Source organism: Jaculus jaculus, chromosome X, assembly GCF_020740685.1.
Source record: "Jaculus jaculus isolate mJacJac1 chromosome X, mJacJac1.mat.Y.cur, whole genome shotgun sequence".
Classification (NCBI taxonomy): Eukaryota; Metazoa; Chordata; class Mammalia; order Rodentia; family Dipodidae; genus Jaculus; species Jaculus jaculus.
Genome location: NC_059125.1, coordinates 83477501 through 83492865, shown reverse-complemented (window position 1 = coordinate 83492865; position 15365 = coordinate 83477501). Strand labels below are relative to the sequence as shown.

The window sequence follows — 15365 nt, the reverse complement described above, 5'->3', positions numbered from 1 at the left end:
CAGAGAGTATTCACTCCATCTACAGTATTTATTAGCATCTTTTTTCTGTCACAATTACTTCATATATTAAATAAGACAATTATAACAATGTTTATTCATCATGCTAATTTTAATAAGAATTAAATTTGAATTATTACTTAACTGATTCAGAGGCTGGTTTGTATAATTTTTAGGACCGCAGAGATGCATCAGCTGCTAAGGTGCTAAGCAAAGCCTAATAACTCATGTTTGATTCCCCAGTACCCACATAAAGCCAGAAACACAAAGTGGTACATGCATATGGGATTCATTTGCAGAGTCTGGGAGCCCTAGCATGCCTATTCTCTCTCTATCTATGTATATATCTATATCTATATCTATATCTATATCTATATCTATATCTATATCTATATCTATATCTATATCTATATCTATATCTATATCTATCTATCTATCTATATCTAATATATACCTATCTATCTCTATATATATCCTTGAAAATAAGTAAATATATTTAAAACAAAGAAGATAAATCCTAATGCAACATTTGATTTTTCACTATCATCTTTCCCCTTTTCCATGTAGTTTTCTATTTCACTGATTTGTGTTGTATTGGATCAGTATATTGTGCTTGCATCAAGTAATTTATTTTCACTGTCCTAAGTGAGTTATATTTTTTATTAGATCCATATGAATCATTAACTGTGTCTACTAAGACTGGGTATATTAAAAATACAGCATATAGAATCTACATATGTTCTAGTTATTATTCAGTATTATTGTTGTATGCTACCTATGTCTCAATGACTATAAGACATGATCATATAGCTCTGTATTTAATGAACTACATGGTATCTTTGTGGGTTTTTTCGTGCAACTTCTATTTTTAAAAAGCTTGTAAAGATGCAGTACCCATATACCTCAACATGGAGGGGCCAGGGGAAGGGTAGGACATGGACAAGCCTAACAATGGTACCAACTTCACTGTACTCACTGAGTACAAAACTAATTCATAAAAATAAATAAATAAATAAAAAGCCTGTAAAGAACTCAAAAAATATATGAAATTTATTTTGCTTCAGTTTTTTTTTTTTTTTTTTTTTTTTTACAGAATCCTATGCACTAGTTCACTATGCACAATTGTTATGAATCAAGTACAGGGTGGATAGAGGGGTTTTATTGTGCAAAGGATAAAATAATTCTAAATGCCACATTATCAAAATTCATAATTCTAGACAAATTCACATAGGAATTCAACAGGTACAGCTCTGGTCCAGGACTGGTATTTTGGCATGTATTTCCTTTAAGTACTGTACACATTTTCTCTTCTACAGTTGATATACAGAGACATACCCCAGCTAGTTAAATACTTTCTGAAGACTGATAAAAAAAAAAAAGTTGATCTTTACCTTAATGGTAATATGGCCTGTGATTTTGTGTTTCATGTTACCTTAACTAGTTGAATAATTGCTTTTACAGCTTGGGTGAATATCATTTTATGAGATGTCATTGTATATTTGCCAGTTTAAACTATCAAAGTCACTATTTGTGACAATTTTAATGTAAAATGTTGTCAATTCATGAGTTACAAGACTTAATCTCTATTACTGGAAGTTTGAAGGGTTTATGAAACTTCAGGATTGGAGAATTGCTGGATAAAATGTGTCACTGGGAGGGTAGGCCTTGTGGTGTTAAGTCCAGTACCACTTGCCTCCTCTTCCTCTCTCCCTTCCTCTTTCTCTCTCCTCTTCCTCTCTGTTAATGTGAAGATTTGATGCCTTCTTTTGACCTGCCATGATTTCACCACCATAGTGTACTCCTCTAAACTAAATATAAACTAAATATTAATAAATAAGCTAAACTAAATATAAATATTTTTCTTCATTAAATTTATTCTGGTTAAGTATTTTGGCCCCTAGCAATTACAAGGTAACTGACATACTATCTGTACCCTAAATTCAAAGTAGCTTACAGAAACATAGTGAAACAGGACTTTGAACATGAAATTACATATTTCAAAGGAGATATAAGAATAATTTGATTTTATTATTCTATCAGAGTTCAAATAATTTCTATTTTCACCACATTGTTTTTATAAATTCTCATTATGATAAATGGACATTTTGTTGATAATGAGATAGTTCATAAGAAATCATAAATTTATTCAAAAAACAAATATTTTCTTTAAATTTTCAGTGACAATTATGTTTTTATGCAAAACAAGACTGAAAAATCTTCATCTGTGCATAGTAGTACTATATAAATAGTGTGACTTTTACTCTGTGGTGTATTTCAATTTGATATCCTTTTTCCATTTTGAACTTATATCTAAATGGAAATTTAGGCCTGAAGCAATATAACAAAACAAGTTTTCAGATTCAACTAACAATTCAAAAAAGAAAAATAAGCCACCCAATATTTAAAATTACCTTTTATCTTATGAAAAGTTAAAGCTTGCTAACACATGAAGGAATCAGTAATTGGTGACATATAAGTAAATTGAATGACATTTCATTTAGTAGGAAAGTCAGTAGGAGCTACTTAGCTAGACAAAATGATATTTATGGAGCCTCTTCTTATTCAGGGATGGCAAATGTGGCATGGCAATGTCTAATACTATTGACCTGTAAGGATTTATCCCAACAATATATTATGTCATACTGGTAGGTCATTTTTAGAACCTTAAGCTACATATTTCTTTCAAAATCATGTAGGTTGGAGTGTGGAGATACATGGAAAAGCATTAACTTAGCATGCAGGGAGCCCACTAAATAAGTAAATAAGTAAGTAAAGTGGACTATTCTGCAACGATTCTGTTCTGGATACTGGTAGTTTCTTCTTTAAGTAGTCAGTGAACTGTTAGTAAAATTCCTCTTAAATACAAATGTAGTTTGTCTATGTTATGTTCACTTTACAGTGAATAAGAGTTGGAAGATTTAAAAGTCAGAATCTGATATTTGGTAAAATAAACAATTCAGATCTGTGTAATTTATATTTGTGAAAAGTTGGGTAGATCCTGTGTTGAAATTATAAAATTATTTCTTCCCACAGTGCATAAATGAATTTTGCAACTCATTTCAAAGCATAAATTATCTAAGCTAAATATTATGAGGTTTTATGATTAATAGCGTATGCTTTCATACATTAAATAATACATTTAAAAATAGTAATCCTGCTTCTAGGCTACAGGATTATGTAATACTTTATGTGTAGTTATTTGTTACATTCTCTGAAATTATTTTGTATCAAATAGAAGACATTTAATAAGGATTACAAATGAGGTAATTGTTAGTACTAGGCTGATATTCATGTGAATAAAATTCTGAAACTTTTTTTTTTTTTTAAGCTTAAGGTAATAGGAATTGAACCTAGGGACAATTTACCACTGAACTATGTCCCTGATCAGGACATTTACATTCTTAACCAGAGCAAATTAAACAATAAGAGAGTAACACATTTCATAGAAATATTTACAAACTGTTCTCTGAAATCAACTTTTAAATGTGAAGTATTCACTTAGAAAATAAACTTGAATGGATTTCTCATGGTTCTATTTGAACTTGTAAATAGTGACTTCTTTAAGGGCAACTCATAACTTGATTATTTTATAAATAATTAAACTGGGTATTCCTATGAACTAGTTTAGTGATATTCTGTTATTATTTGCCTCATTAATATAAAAAAGTTATGTTATGTTAAACCTTAAAGTTAGGTCATGATATAAAACTGCAAATCTCACCTAAAAAGTCTATGACAACAGAAGTATGCACAAATATCAATAGAATAGGCAATCACTCCATAAATACTTCTACAGGAATCTTTGCAAACCTAACAAAGACACTAACTCCAAGATTACTGTCAAAAACACTAAAGCGAAATAAATATCCATTTAGAAGTTTATTTTCAACACTCGCCTCCAGGATGAAAACACTCATTTAAATGGAACATTGGCAAACATTAATAATTTTCATACATTTACAGAAATGTGAAGATCATCATGAGACTCAGAAATCTATATCCATTAAGTGTGTACCCAGACATACTGAGCACTTAGAATGAAAATATAGGCCTTAGAAGCAGCTTCAAAATCAAGGTCTCTCAACTTCTATTTTTCTCTTCTTAAGCTTAGGTAGGGGTTGTATCTGAAGGAAGTTTTTAAAAGAAATGCAATTACCTAGGAATCACTCCTTAAATTTTATTAAACATGGAATTCTACCTTTTAGGAGAGAAATCTAAGAGTTCTCTTGCTTTACACGCACTAGACTAACTCTTTTGAGGAGTGCCACCTGAAAGACTTTAGTTGTGATCAGACCACTTTTGTTATGTGTGCAATTCTACTTTCTCACACTTCCAGGTTCCTTGTCCCATCCTACCCAAGAGCCCAGAGTAACCGCATCTCAATTGGTGTCTTCTGTGAGAACAACTATTAAAAAAATCATATACTATTCCTCTCAAATAATAAATAATATATCCCTATTTCTTGGTCCCTTATGAAGAAGTAATTTAAGCTTCAGCTACTTCATTATTCTTGGAGTTTTTGTCTTTTGTTTGGCTCCATTCCACATGTACAAATTCATACATTTTTATTCCTTTTTTACTCTTCTGTGTATTAATTTATATTAAATTATATAAAAACTAAATAGTGAACCTTCAGAGGGCAAGTTTGAACTTTCTTGCAAAATGAATTGGGAGAAAATAGTAAAAGTATATTCCTTTCATACCTGTGGTTGAGGATGAGTCCAGATCTCCACAGTTGTTGCCTCTTTCATGGGGGTGCAGGACCGTACCACTTCCTTCATTTGCTTTATAAAATAGGAAAATGTAGTTTTAGTTAATTATTACAAGTGCAGAACAGTACATTTCAAACAAACATTGTATATAGGGAGCTATGTCTATGATTTTGTAAATTGTTTCTTTCATGAAAAAGTAATTTATCCAACAACTTAAAGGTTATCATGTGCTGTCTCTGGTCTAGGTAGAAGAAACAAAAAAAGTAAATATATTTTACTTTGCATGGTGTTTACATCTGGTCTACAGTCTACTAGTTTCACGAACACTGTCACATTATTTTTAAAACATTTTACTTATTTATTTGCAAATAGAAGTGTGTATGTGTGTGTGTGTGTGAGAGAGAGAGAGAGAGAGAGAGAGAGAGGAAAAAGAAGAAGAAGAAGAAGAAGAAGAAGAAGAAGAAGAAGAAGAAGAAGAAGAAGAAGAGGAAGAGGAAGAGGAAGAGGAAGAGGAAGAGGAAGAGGAAGAAGAAGAAGGAGAGGAAAGTAGAAGAGAGAATGGGTGCACCAAGCAGGCTCATTTGATGCTGCAAATGAATTCCAGATGCATATGCCACTTTGTTCATATGGATTTCCATGGATACTGGGAAGTAAACCCAGATGGCAGGCTTTACAAGTAAATATCTTCAACTGCTGAGCCATCTTCCAAGCCCTTCATCAAGCTATTTAAGATGACAGTTTCGTCATCTGTGAAATTTCAATAATATAAGCCTTGTAGTATGATGGTCAGATGTTAATTTACTATAACAATAGGTTTAGCATTTCACAATTACCCTCTTGACTTGAAGTATTATGTCTACATCTACCCTAGCAACATGAAACAGAACCTGTTCTACATCCCTAGTCATCAGGGAATGCAGATTAAAATTACATTGAAATTCCATCTCACTCCTGTAAGATTGGCTGCCATCATGAAAACAAATGATCATAAATGCTGGCAAGGATGTGGGAAAAAAGGAACCCTTCTATACTGTTGGTGGGAATGCAATCTTGTCCAGTCATTGTGGAAATCATTGTGGAGGTTCCTAAGACAGCTAAAATAGATCTACCATATGACCCAGCTATAGCACTCCTAGGCATATATCTTAAGGACTCATCGCATTACCTTAGAGATACTTGCTCAACCATGTTTAGTGCTGCTCAATTCATAAAAGTTGGGAAATTTACTCAGCCTAGATGTCCCCCAACTGATGGATGGATAATGAAGATATGACACATTTATACAATAGAGTTCTACTCATTAGTAAAGAAAAATGAAGTTATGAAATTTGCAGGAAAATGGATGGATCTGGAAAGGATTATACTAAGTGATGTAACCCAGGCCCAGAAAGCCAAATGCCACATGTTCTCTCTCATATGTGGATCCTAGCTACTGATGACTGGACTTCTGTGTGAGTAGGAAGAAAACCCAGTAGCATAGGCCAGTAAGCTAGAAAAGAGATATAAAGGGGGTACTTAATAGGATGGTAATATATATATATATATATATATATATATATGTAGAATAATAGATTAATTGTGGTGAAAAGGTCCAAGTGAGGTCAGGGGCAGAGATTGAGTAAAGGAAAGGTGAAGAGATGGCTAATCAAAATCTAAGAGGATATAAGTAAATCACATGGAATCCTACTTTTTTGGACAATGGAACACTCAGGAGCCATAGATTGTTCCTAGAAAATTTTCAGTGCCAGGGATGGCATACCTTCCAGTAAATTGTTGGCCAGAGAGGTCCCTGATGCCCCCAAAACATTATAGGCCATTGCCAAGGCCCTTGGTTTTCCAACAGGAATAGATGGTAAGATCCTACTGCTGAAGACTCGACATACTTCAGCTGCAAGGTCACTGAGAAATCCTCCTGAAACTGAGCTGATAACCTCCCTATGTAGACCAGCTGACAGAAAGCTGGAAGAAGCCATTCTTCATATAGTTCAATGGGAGAAAGAGAAATCACCAGTGAAGATACTCAACAGTGGACACTGCAAACCTTATATTTGGCCAACAAGGACAAATGAGCCAACAGGTGCAATTCTGGCATGTCTATCATGGTGGAAACCAACTGCCATCTAATTGGACTGGAGGCCTGCTCCATGGGAGGGAATACATCCCTGATACTGAAAACTTAAAACAGGGGTAGTCATGAGCCCTAAGGGTATAACGTCTGCTGCTATCTGGCTAAATGTTTATACTATGCTTATCAAACTGCCCAGTAAACACTTCTCTTAATAATCATACCCTTATATTAATTCTACTCTCACTTTTGGTAGAGACTCTTCTCTTTTCAGATGACTGTACCCTTGGGATGACTCATGAAGACATCATGGTACTGGAAAGAAGTGACAGGAGTTCTCAACAGTGCAATATCTCAATCACACCTTTCAAGGCTCAGGGTCTATTGCAGAAGAGGTGGCAGAAGGCATGTAAGAGCCAAAGGAAGGGTAGGACTCCTTACAACTTCTCCTCCCAGACACAAAATGGCCTGTATATCCATGACCTCACAGTGCCTGACACTACCTACACACTACACAAGGCCATCATAATAGGAGGAAAAGATCATGACACCAAAATAAAAGAGATACTGGTTGAGAGGGGAGGGGATATGATGGATATGATGAAGATTCAAAGGGGAAAGTGGGGGTAGGGAGGGTATTACCATGGGATACTGTTTATAATCATTGAAGTTGTTAATAAAAAGTTGAAAAGAAAAAAAAAGGAGTAATTTGGGAGGGATATATTTCTTTATCCATAGGGATTTATTTCTTTATACATAGGGATTGAAAGAGTTTTGCCAAAATCAAACATCTATTTTGAAATCTTCATCATTGAATGAGAAATCATCAAGCCAGGAACACAGGGGTCCTTTTCATTAATTATCAAGGGTGTGCATATGTGCACATGTGTCAATGTTTTTAGAGGAAAAATGTTACAGAAAGGCGATGAATTAACACCTAGAAAGCTCAGAGGTTTAACAAAACCTGCCATGAGCTTTGCCAGATGGTTTGGTACCAGATTGTAAAACTTGAAATTAATCTTCACTAAAGAGTTTTAATGGTTGTATCTCTTTTCTAAAGCCTCCTGATCTTCTGCTAGGGTGATTCTGCAAAATTATATATCAGGCTTTAAAGAGAAGCTTTTATGAGCAGTCTCCTTAAATTGCAGCTAAAGTGAGCAAGAAGATTACATGTTATTATGATGTAGCACAGCAGGATTTTCCCCCAGCAAACAGAATGATGTGAAAAAGGATAAAGTTATCACTCTGTGCAGAGGTCATCCATGGAGGCTTGGAAGAACAATGTTATTCTCAAAGATTATCTAGACATGTTGAAATGATCACATTACCAGAGCTATTTATTAATGTTTCTGTGAGGTGCTCTGATCCTAAAACATCTCCAGAACCATACAGAAGACACAATAATCTTATATGTCAGTGAGGCCTGCCTAGGTGTACCTGTGAGAGGACATCATGGTCCTGCAGCATCCTAGATACCATGATGTGCAACAAGATTCATACTCCAAGACAAAAACGTCCTTAATCCTACCTTGAGTGTTTGAAAAGAAATATTCAATTTATAGAAAGCCTGCATTAATTCCCATCAAGAATTATATGCAAGATTATAAGAAAGTCTCACTAAGAACTCTGTCTAAAAGAAAACTGTCATGAAGAGTTGCTGGTTCAAAGTCATTTGAGTTAGTCTAGCATATTATTTACAATATAACTGTGGCTACTAAAGACATTATTTCTATGAGAAGTAAGCATTACTGATATTAATTCAATCATAAAAAAATAAAAGTAGTCTATGTACGTTTCCTAAGCTATAATGTTAGTGTAAGCAAAAGACAACTAACTCAATGTGTTTTATAAATCATCGATAATCTTGCTGGCTAAGCATAAGTAACCACATTTCATTGGTTCATATTCATAAGTCAGTAATGAACCAACTTTAAATGATTTCTAAAGATGAAAAACAAAGGTAAAAAATGTTTCTTGTAAATTTATTTTATTTTGGTGAAAAACTGCAGTATATATATTAGATTTAAAATAAAGTCCTTTATATGAAAATAATACTTTTAATTCCCAAGAGATACTTATAGGAATCTCAAATGGTAGCCCAAAAAATCATGTAAATATGAATCAGTTCAGAACCTATGCCAATTAGCTACGATTATAAAACAATAATGTAAAGAAAGGGATTAAGTCTAAATTCAATAAGTGAATCTGAAAAACAATCACAAATAAAATTAGCAGAAAGAGAGATTTTCTGGCTAAAACATAAACAGACTATATGCTAATCATGCACAAGTACATATTGAATTAAATAAAGTTCATGTTACATTACTTATAGCAATTTTACATTGACCAAAAAAGAATAGCAAGCAAATATGAAAATGTTATCTATCTATCTATCTATCTATCTATCTATCTATCTATCTATCTATCTATCATCTATCTATCTGTTTAGAGAAATTAGCACTGGCAATTTTTGCATTAGTGAGTTATTAAAAATTTGCAAATGACATTATGATGAAAAACAATGTAAAGCCATCACCAAATCACTAAAAACAATTTTTATTCTAGATATTCCGAATTTTAAAATTTGATGCAAAGTCTTTAGCAGATATCATAGTAAGAAATCTCTAAAAACTTGTCAAAATGGGATGTCTGTGAATAGGTGAGTTATCTGTGTTTCTGAGAAGTAAGTCAAATATTTCATAATATTACCATTGTATATTTTTACTTTGTATCAAATGTACTTATGAAATACAAATTTATTTACTGAGCATGTAGAATTTTCTTCAAAAATAAATGCACAGGGGATGGGTATATTTCTCAGTGGTTAAAGGTACTTGTTTGAAATGCCTGCTGGCACAAGTTCTACTTACAAGTGTCTATGTAAAGCTAGATGTACAAACTAGTGTATACATCTGCAGTTTGTCATTGTGCAATAGATCCTATGTGTTCATTTTCTTTCTCTCTCTCTAGTCTCTTTCTCTTTCTCTGCAAAAATTATAAATAATTGCACAGGTACCACATACTATATTGAGAGAATACTGAGACAGGTAAAAGAAAAAATGCATTTTTATATCACTTTTTTATTTAAGGGAAAATTCAAATGCTTTGTAGAATGGACTGTCATGGTGATTACAGGAATTAATGAAATTAACAGCAAGTCTTTTAAGCTATTGTTTCTTAAATTGCCTTATTCAACCTAAGCCTGACATGATTAAGTAATGGGTTCAGCAGAGGTTTCGAATAACATAAGAACATAAAGGCTCTTTTAGTTCATGACCTACCGATGATTCTAAATTTTAAATATTAAATCACTTTGACTTTTTATTTTTAATGTTTTTTTAAATCACTCTTTAAGTATACAAGTAAAACTCACAGAATTTATGAATGGACACTTTGGTATCACAGACAATTGAATGAAAAGGTTATTTGTGGATATTAACTTGTACTACAATCTAATGCTAGCGAGTCAAGTGACTTGAAACTCAGTGTGCTTGCCCTTCAAAAAGAGAATAGTTCTCTCAAGGTATTGATATATTTGCTTAATAACTAGAATATAACATATCATTAGTACCTAATAAATGTTAACACATATTTCATCTTAGTCAAAAGTAAATGTAATCACCTTGAAACACAATCAACATTTGGGTATGAGGGTTTATTTTAGCTTCTGTAGGTTCTGGGAAGAAATAAATATACAGACACTTTATTCCCTTAAATAGAGACATATATTGGTGATTAGTTTTCCAGAATGAGAAAGCTAACATAAATACTCTGGGGTTAAATAGAAAAGAGTCCTAAAAATTAACTCTATGCATATCAACTGAGCTCCTACAAGGTAATCAATTAAGGACATAGAGTAAAAATGATACTTATCTGAATCTGTATAATCTGACATATATATGCTGCTTAATATATTTCCATTCCCTGTCACAGACACAAATATAATAGGATGACAAGTTTATACTTCCATCAATTTCCATTCAGATGTTCAGTAGTGTGTAGACATTGCCACAACACTGACTGTCAAGAATAAGAGATTAAAATAAATGAGCAGCTTGGGGAGATAGCTATACTAAAAGGAATGACACATACAAAAACGCCAGCTAAATTTTTAAATGAAGCTACTAAGTAATATATCAAGAAGAAAACCAGACAATAATAAGTTTATTCATATGTACTTAACAAAATATTCCTGAGATAAAAATAAAGTATGTTAATTTAATATTAACAGTATAATAATCAAAACTGACAATTTTCCAGGTTTATGATAATTGAAAGAGCAAATAATATTATTTGAATATTTAGCATTACTTAAGGTTTAAAGCAAGTTGAAGCAGATTGAATATTTTTCCTAGACTAAGAAACAATACAATAAAAATATTTAATAAATTCTTTACTATGTTTTATATTAAATTTTCAGGAGTTTCTACAGTTTTCTCTTTGCTAAATTGAAAACACAAACCTTCAGGCTACTTAGCAGTATATACTCTTTGTACAGTGCTGGCAGAACATATAGAGAACATAAACACCTAAGAGTTTTCTTAGAGAAACATCCTTATATTGCCATGGAAATTATTTCAGCATTTTCTCAGATTTTGACACAGTTTCTAGTTACTAAGTTAACTTCACTCCACTAAAATTCATCCTTTTGTAGTTAGCAGAATTATGTCTGCTTTCAAATAAAATTCCACATTGCAAAATTACAGCAAATGAGGGGCTGGAGAGATGGCTTAGTGGTTAAGTGTTTGCTTATAAGCCTAAGGACCCCAGTTGGAGGCTCGGTTCCCCAGGACCCACATTAGCCAGATGCACAAGGGGGCGCACGCGTCACGAGTTCCTTTGCAGTGGCTGGAGGGTCTGGCATACCCATTTTCTCTCTCTCTCTCTCTTCCTGATTCTCTCTCTCTCTGTCACTCTTAAATAAATAAATAAACAAACAAACAAACAAACAAAATTACAGCAAATGAGAGTCTGTGGACATGACTGCATTTAGGATGTTGACTTAAGAAGATTGTCAGAACAAATCATCATGGATACAATGTAATGAAAGGTGCAAGAATGAGACTCATAGAATATATGAAGAGAGAAGTACAAGTCAGTTTTTTTTTTTTTTTAATATATCCATGAGCCAAAGAATGCTGGCAGCCCCTAAAAGCTAGGAAAGACATGAAAACAGATTTACCCCTAAAGCTTCCAGAAGGAACACAGTAGTTATGATTCTTTGATTTTAGAGTCCAGATCCATTTTGGATTTTTAAACTCCAGACCTGTACCTGGAAGACTAAATTTCATTTCAAGTCAGTATGGATATTATTCAGTGTTCCTTTTGTCCCATCAGGGCCTTCTACCTATGAATGATGCCACCAAAATTTGGGACAAGGGTTTTACCCCTCAGTTGTTATCCCATTTGTCTTTGGAAATACCTTCATAGGCACAGTTACACGTGTGTTTAATTACTTGCCTAGTCATTACTCAATTCAGTCAAGTTATGGTGGTATATTTTATGGAATCAGTAGAGAACTAGCAGAACTACCAAATGTTTTATTAAATTCAAACCACCGATGTCATGAAATATTCAAAGAATTGATTACATACAAATTTTTTTAAATTACATCCACAGCTTTGAAATTATAAGCTAATTCTGAATAATGACTTGTCAGGATCTAAGAAAAATTATTGGCTTTGGTAGTATCTACACCTTTATCAAAACTATATGAGATCACCATACCATACACATGAGATTTGATGCAAGAGAAAAGACATTTTTATAACTTAGCTCTTGGATACTGTAGTGTTAGAAAGAAGGAAGATTCAGTAAGGCGAATGATAGTGAATGGCATTAACGTTAAAGAACCAGAACAGGAAGTTCACAAAACCAACTGAAGAAGACAGTTCATATATGTATAATTTTCTGATTCAAATGCTGCACATAGGTGAATTAAGCTTAAAGTAATATTGGCCTTCCAACAGTTGCCACAGTGCAGTGAAAAATCCAGAGTGTAATCTTTTTTTAAATTTTTCCTACAATTTCATTATGTCTAATTTCTTTTTGAACATCATTGAAATTAAAATTAAATTTGATGCTTGAAACATTGATAGTCTTCATAAATGTCAACTGTGTGGAGGAATATTCACTTGCCTTTAATTGTCCATGTTGTCTCATTTTCAGATACAGTACCAATGGTAAATTAAAGTGATAATTGAGATGATTTGTGATCAAAATAAGCAAGCTTGATTTCAAATTTCAGGGAATGTTATCTCTTGATTTGGTTTAGTGAAACTGTATCATGTTTCTGCTTTCTTTGTGCACATGAGATAATAAGAGAGTTATTGATCTGGGCTCTAGTAGTATTTTCAAAGAATCATGTAAAACTGTGGGTTAAAATGCCTGCTGAGAATCGCTTATTTAAAAAACAGTAGTAGTATTGCTTGAAAACATATTATCCAAGCCATTGTGCTTTGGCATTATTAATAATCTCTGCTAGGGTTTTTATGTAAAACAAAACAAAACAAAACAAAAAAATCCACTTGGTCCCTAGCTGCTAGAGCTGTTAGGAGTTTGTGAAATCTTTAGGAGGAAGTGGGGCACCAGCTGCTGTACATGCATAGAAGAAGGACATAGAACAAGCTGGCTTCTCTGTCCTTATGGACTCTATCCAATGAGTCTGTAATCCTTTCTTTTTTTTTTTTTTTTTTGTTTAAGTTGCTTCTTGTCAGATCACAAAAAGAAGAAAGTAACAAATAAATTGGTATAAATAATGCATCTGCTCAACTTCTAGGAAGTATTTCATGAAATCCTAGGTCTCTGAATTAGATTTGAAACAAAATAACCTTCTTATCTTCCTTATCTTACTTATTTTAGTTATAAAATTTTTACATATAATACATTATGTGTGACATTTTATTTAAATTGTTACATGATCTTTTCAAACTCTGAAAATATATGTATATATAAAGGAATAGTCATTGTTCCATTTGATAAGTCAAAATCCCTATAAATAATATCTGAACTATTAAATGAACCTTAGCAGAGAGAGGCAAAAAACTACTCTCCAAAAATGGTACAAATTGTTCACAAGTTTGTTTAATGTTTCATTGACATTTAGGTATTCAACTTACAATATTAATATTGGGTTTTGAATGTTCCAATACTTAAACACATGAATTATTTTCAAAATGTATATGGGTGACTGACAAGAATAAATTATGACAAACATAAAAATAGTTCTATCATTTAGCTGACTTGTCATCATTTTTACTGCCTGTTAAGAAGTAGGTGTTCTGAGGGAGGAGGCATTATAGGCCATTTCAATTTTGATTCTACTTTAAAAGTTTTTGTGGGCTACTCTTTGCTGAGCTCTTAACCTCTGTTCTGTAATAGCTAGGTTCATTTCTTGTACAAGAACTTTCCCAATGTATTTTAACATAAGACACCATACTCAAAATTAACATTGGATGAAGGATAGCTGTTTTGTACTTTGAAATGTAAAATAAGGGCTGAAGAAAAGGCTTAGTGGTTAAGGCACATGCCTATGAAGCCTAAGGACCTAGGACTGATTCTCCAGGTCCCACATAAGCCAGATGTATATTGTGGTGCTGCATCTGGAGTTCATTTGCAGTAGCTAGAGGCCCTGGCATGCCCATTCTCACATTCTCTTTGTGTCACTAATAAATAACAAATAAATATTGAAATCTAAAATAAGTGCTGGTTACAATGAGATCTTTAGCCCCAATCCAAACGAAGTGTGAAAATCTGCTATAAGGATCAGAAGTATAAAGCCTAGGGAACATTATAGAACATGGTAGGAGCTATTGACCTACGCAGTGACATTGTAACATAAGCATGTACATACACTTTTTCCATTCTTTCTTTCCATTGTAAAAGGCAATTTTATTTTCAAGACCCAGGTATGCATGTTATTAAGTTTAACCTGTTTTTTGTTATATTCTCAGAACTGTATTATATGTTTACCTTTATAAGATATCCTCATATAAATGATCATTGGCTATTAAAATGATATGAATAATGGGTAGTTTGAATTGGAGGATTTCATGTGAGATTATGGTCAACGAAATAAATGATGACTTTTTAAATTGATATGTAAACCATGTGTTCAACATGAATCTCATTCTTGAAACAGTAGTTCCTACTATATTCACACCGAATTTACGTAAGCATTGGTAGGTTGTAGGAATAATGTTAAACTTGGAAAGCTAAGAAAGATTTACTTTTCAAACAACTCAGCACATTTTCTGAAAATATCTGCAAGTTTACAATGTAGCTATTCCATTAAATTCCTGAGGCATTTTATTGAGGATCTTGTTATCCTAATAAATCCCATAACAATGAAACAGTACAAATTCAGCAAAGATATCCCCAAATCGAGTACTTTTTTTGTTCAGACTCCAATTGAAAAGCCTAAGTAAATCCTAACTTTTTTTTTTAATTTATTTATTTAAGAGTGACAGACACAGAGAGAAAGACAGATAGAGGGAGAGAGAGAGAATGGGCACGCCAGGGCTTCCAGCCACTGTAAACGAACTGCAGATGCATGTGCCCCCTTGTGCATCTGGCCAACGTGGGTCCTGGGG

General features: G+C 33.0%; 1 protein-coding gene across 4 annotated transcripts in view; it reads right to left on the bottom strand.

Annotated features, from left to right (window-relative positions):
- Pcdh11x (protocadherin 11 X-linked) overlaps positions 1-15365 on the bottom strand; it is a 688067-nt gene that overhangs the window by 378861 nt on the left and 293841 nt on the right. For all 4 annotated transcript variants that reach the window (XM_045140388.1, XM_045140389.1, XM_045140390.1 and 1 more), the window contains exon 4: positions 4701-4781. In XM_045140388.1, the coding sequence (XP_044996323.1) occupies positions 4701-4781 (81 nt within the window). The remainder of the gene's footprint in view (positions 1-4700; positions 4782-15365) is intronic.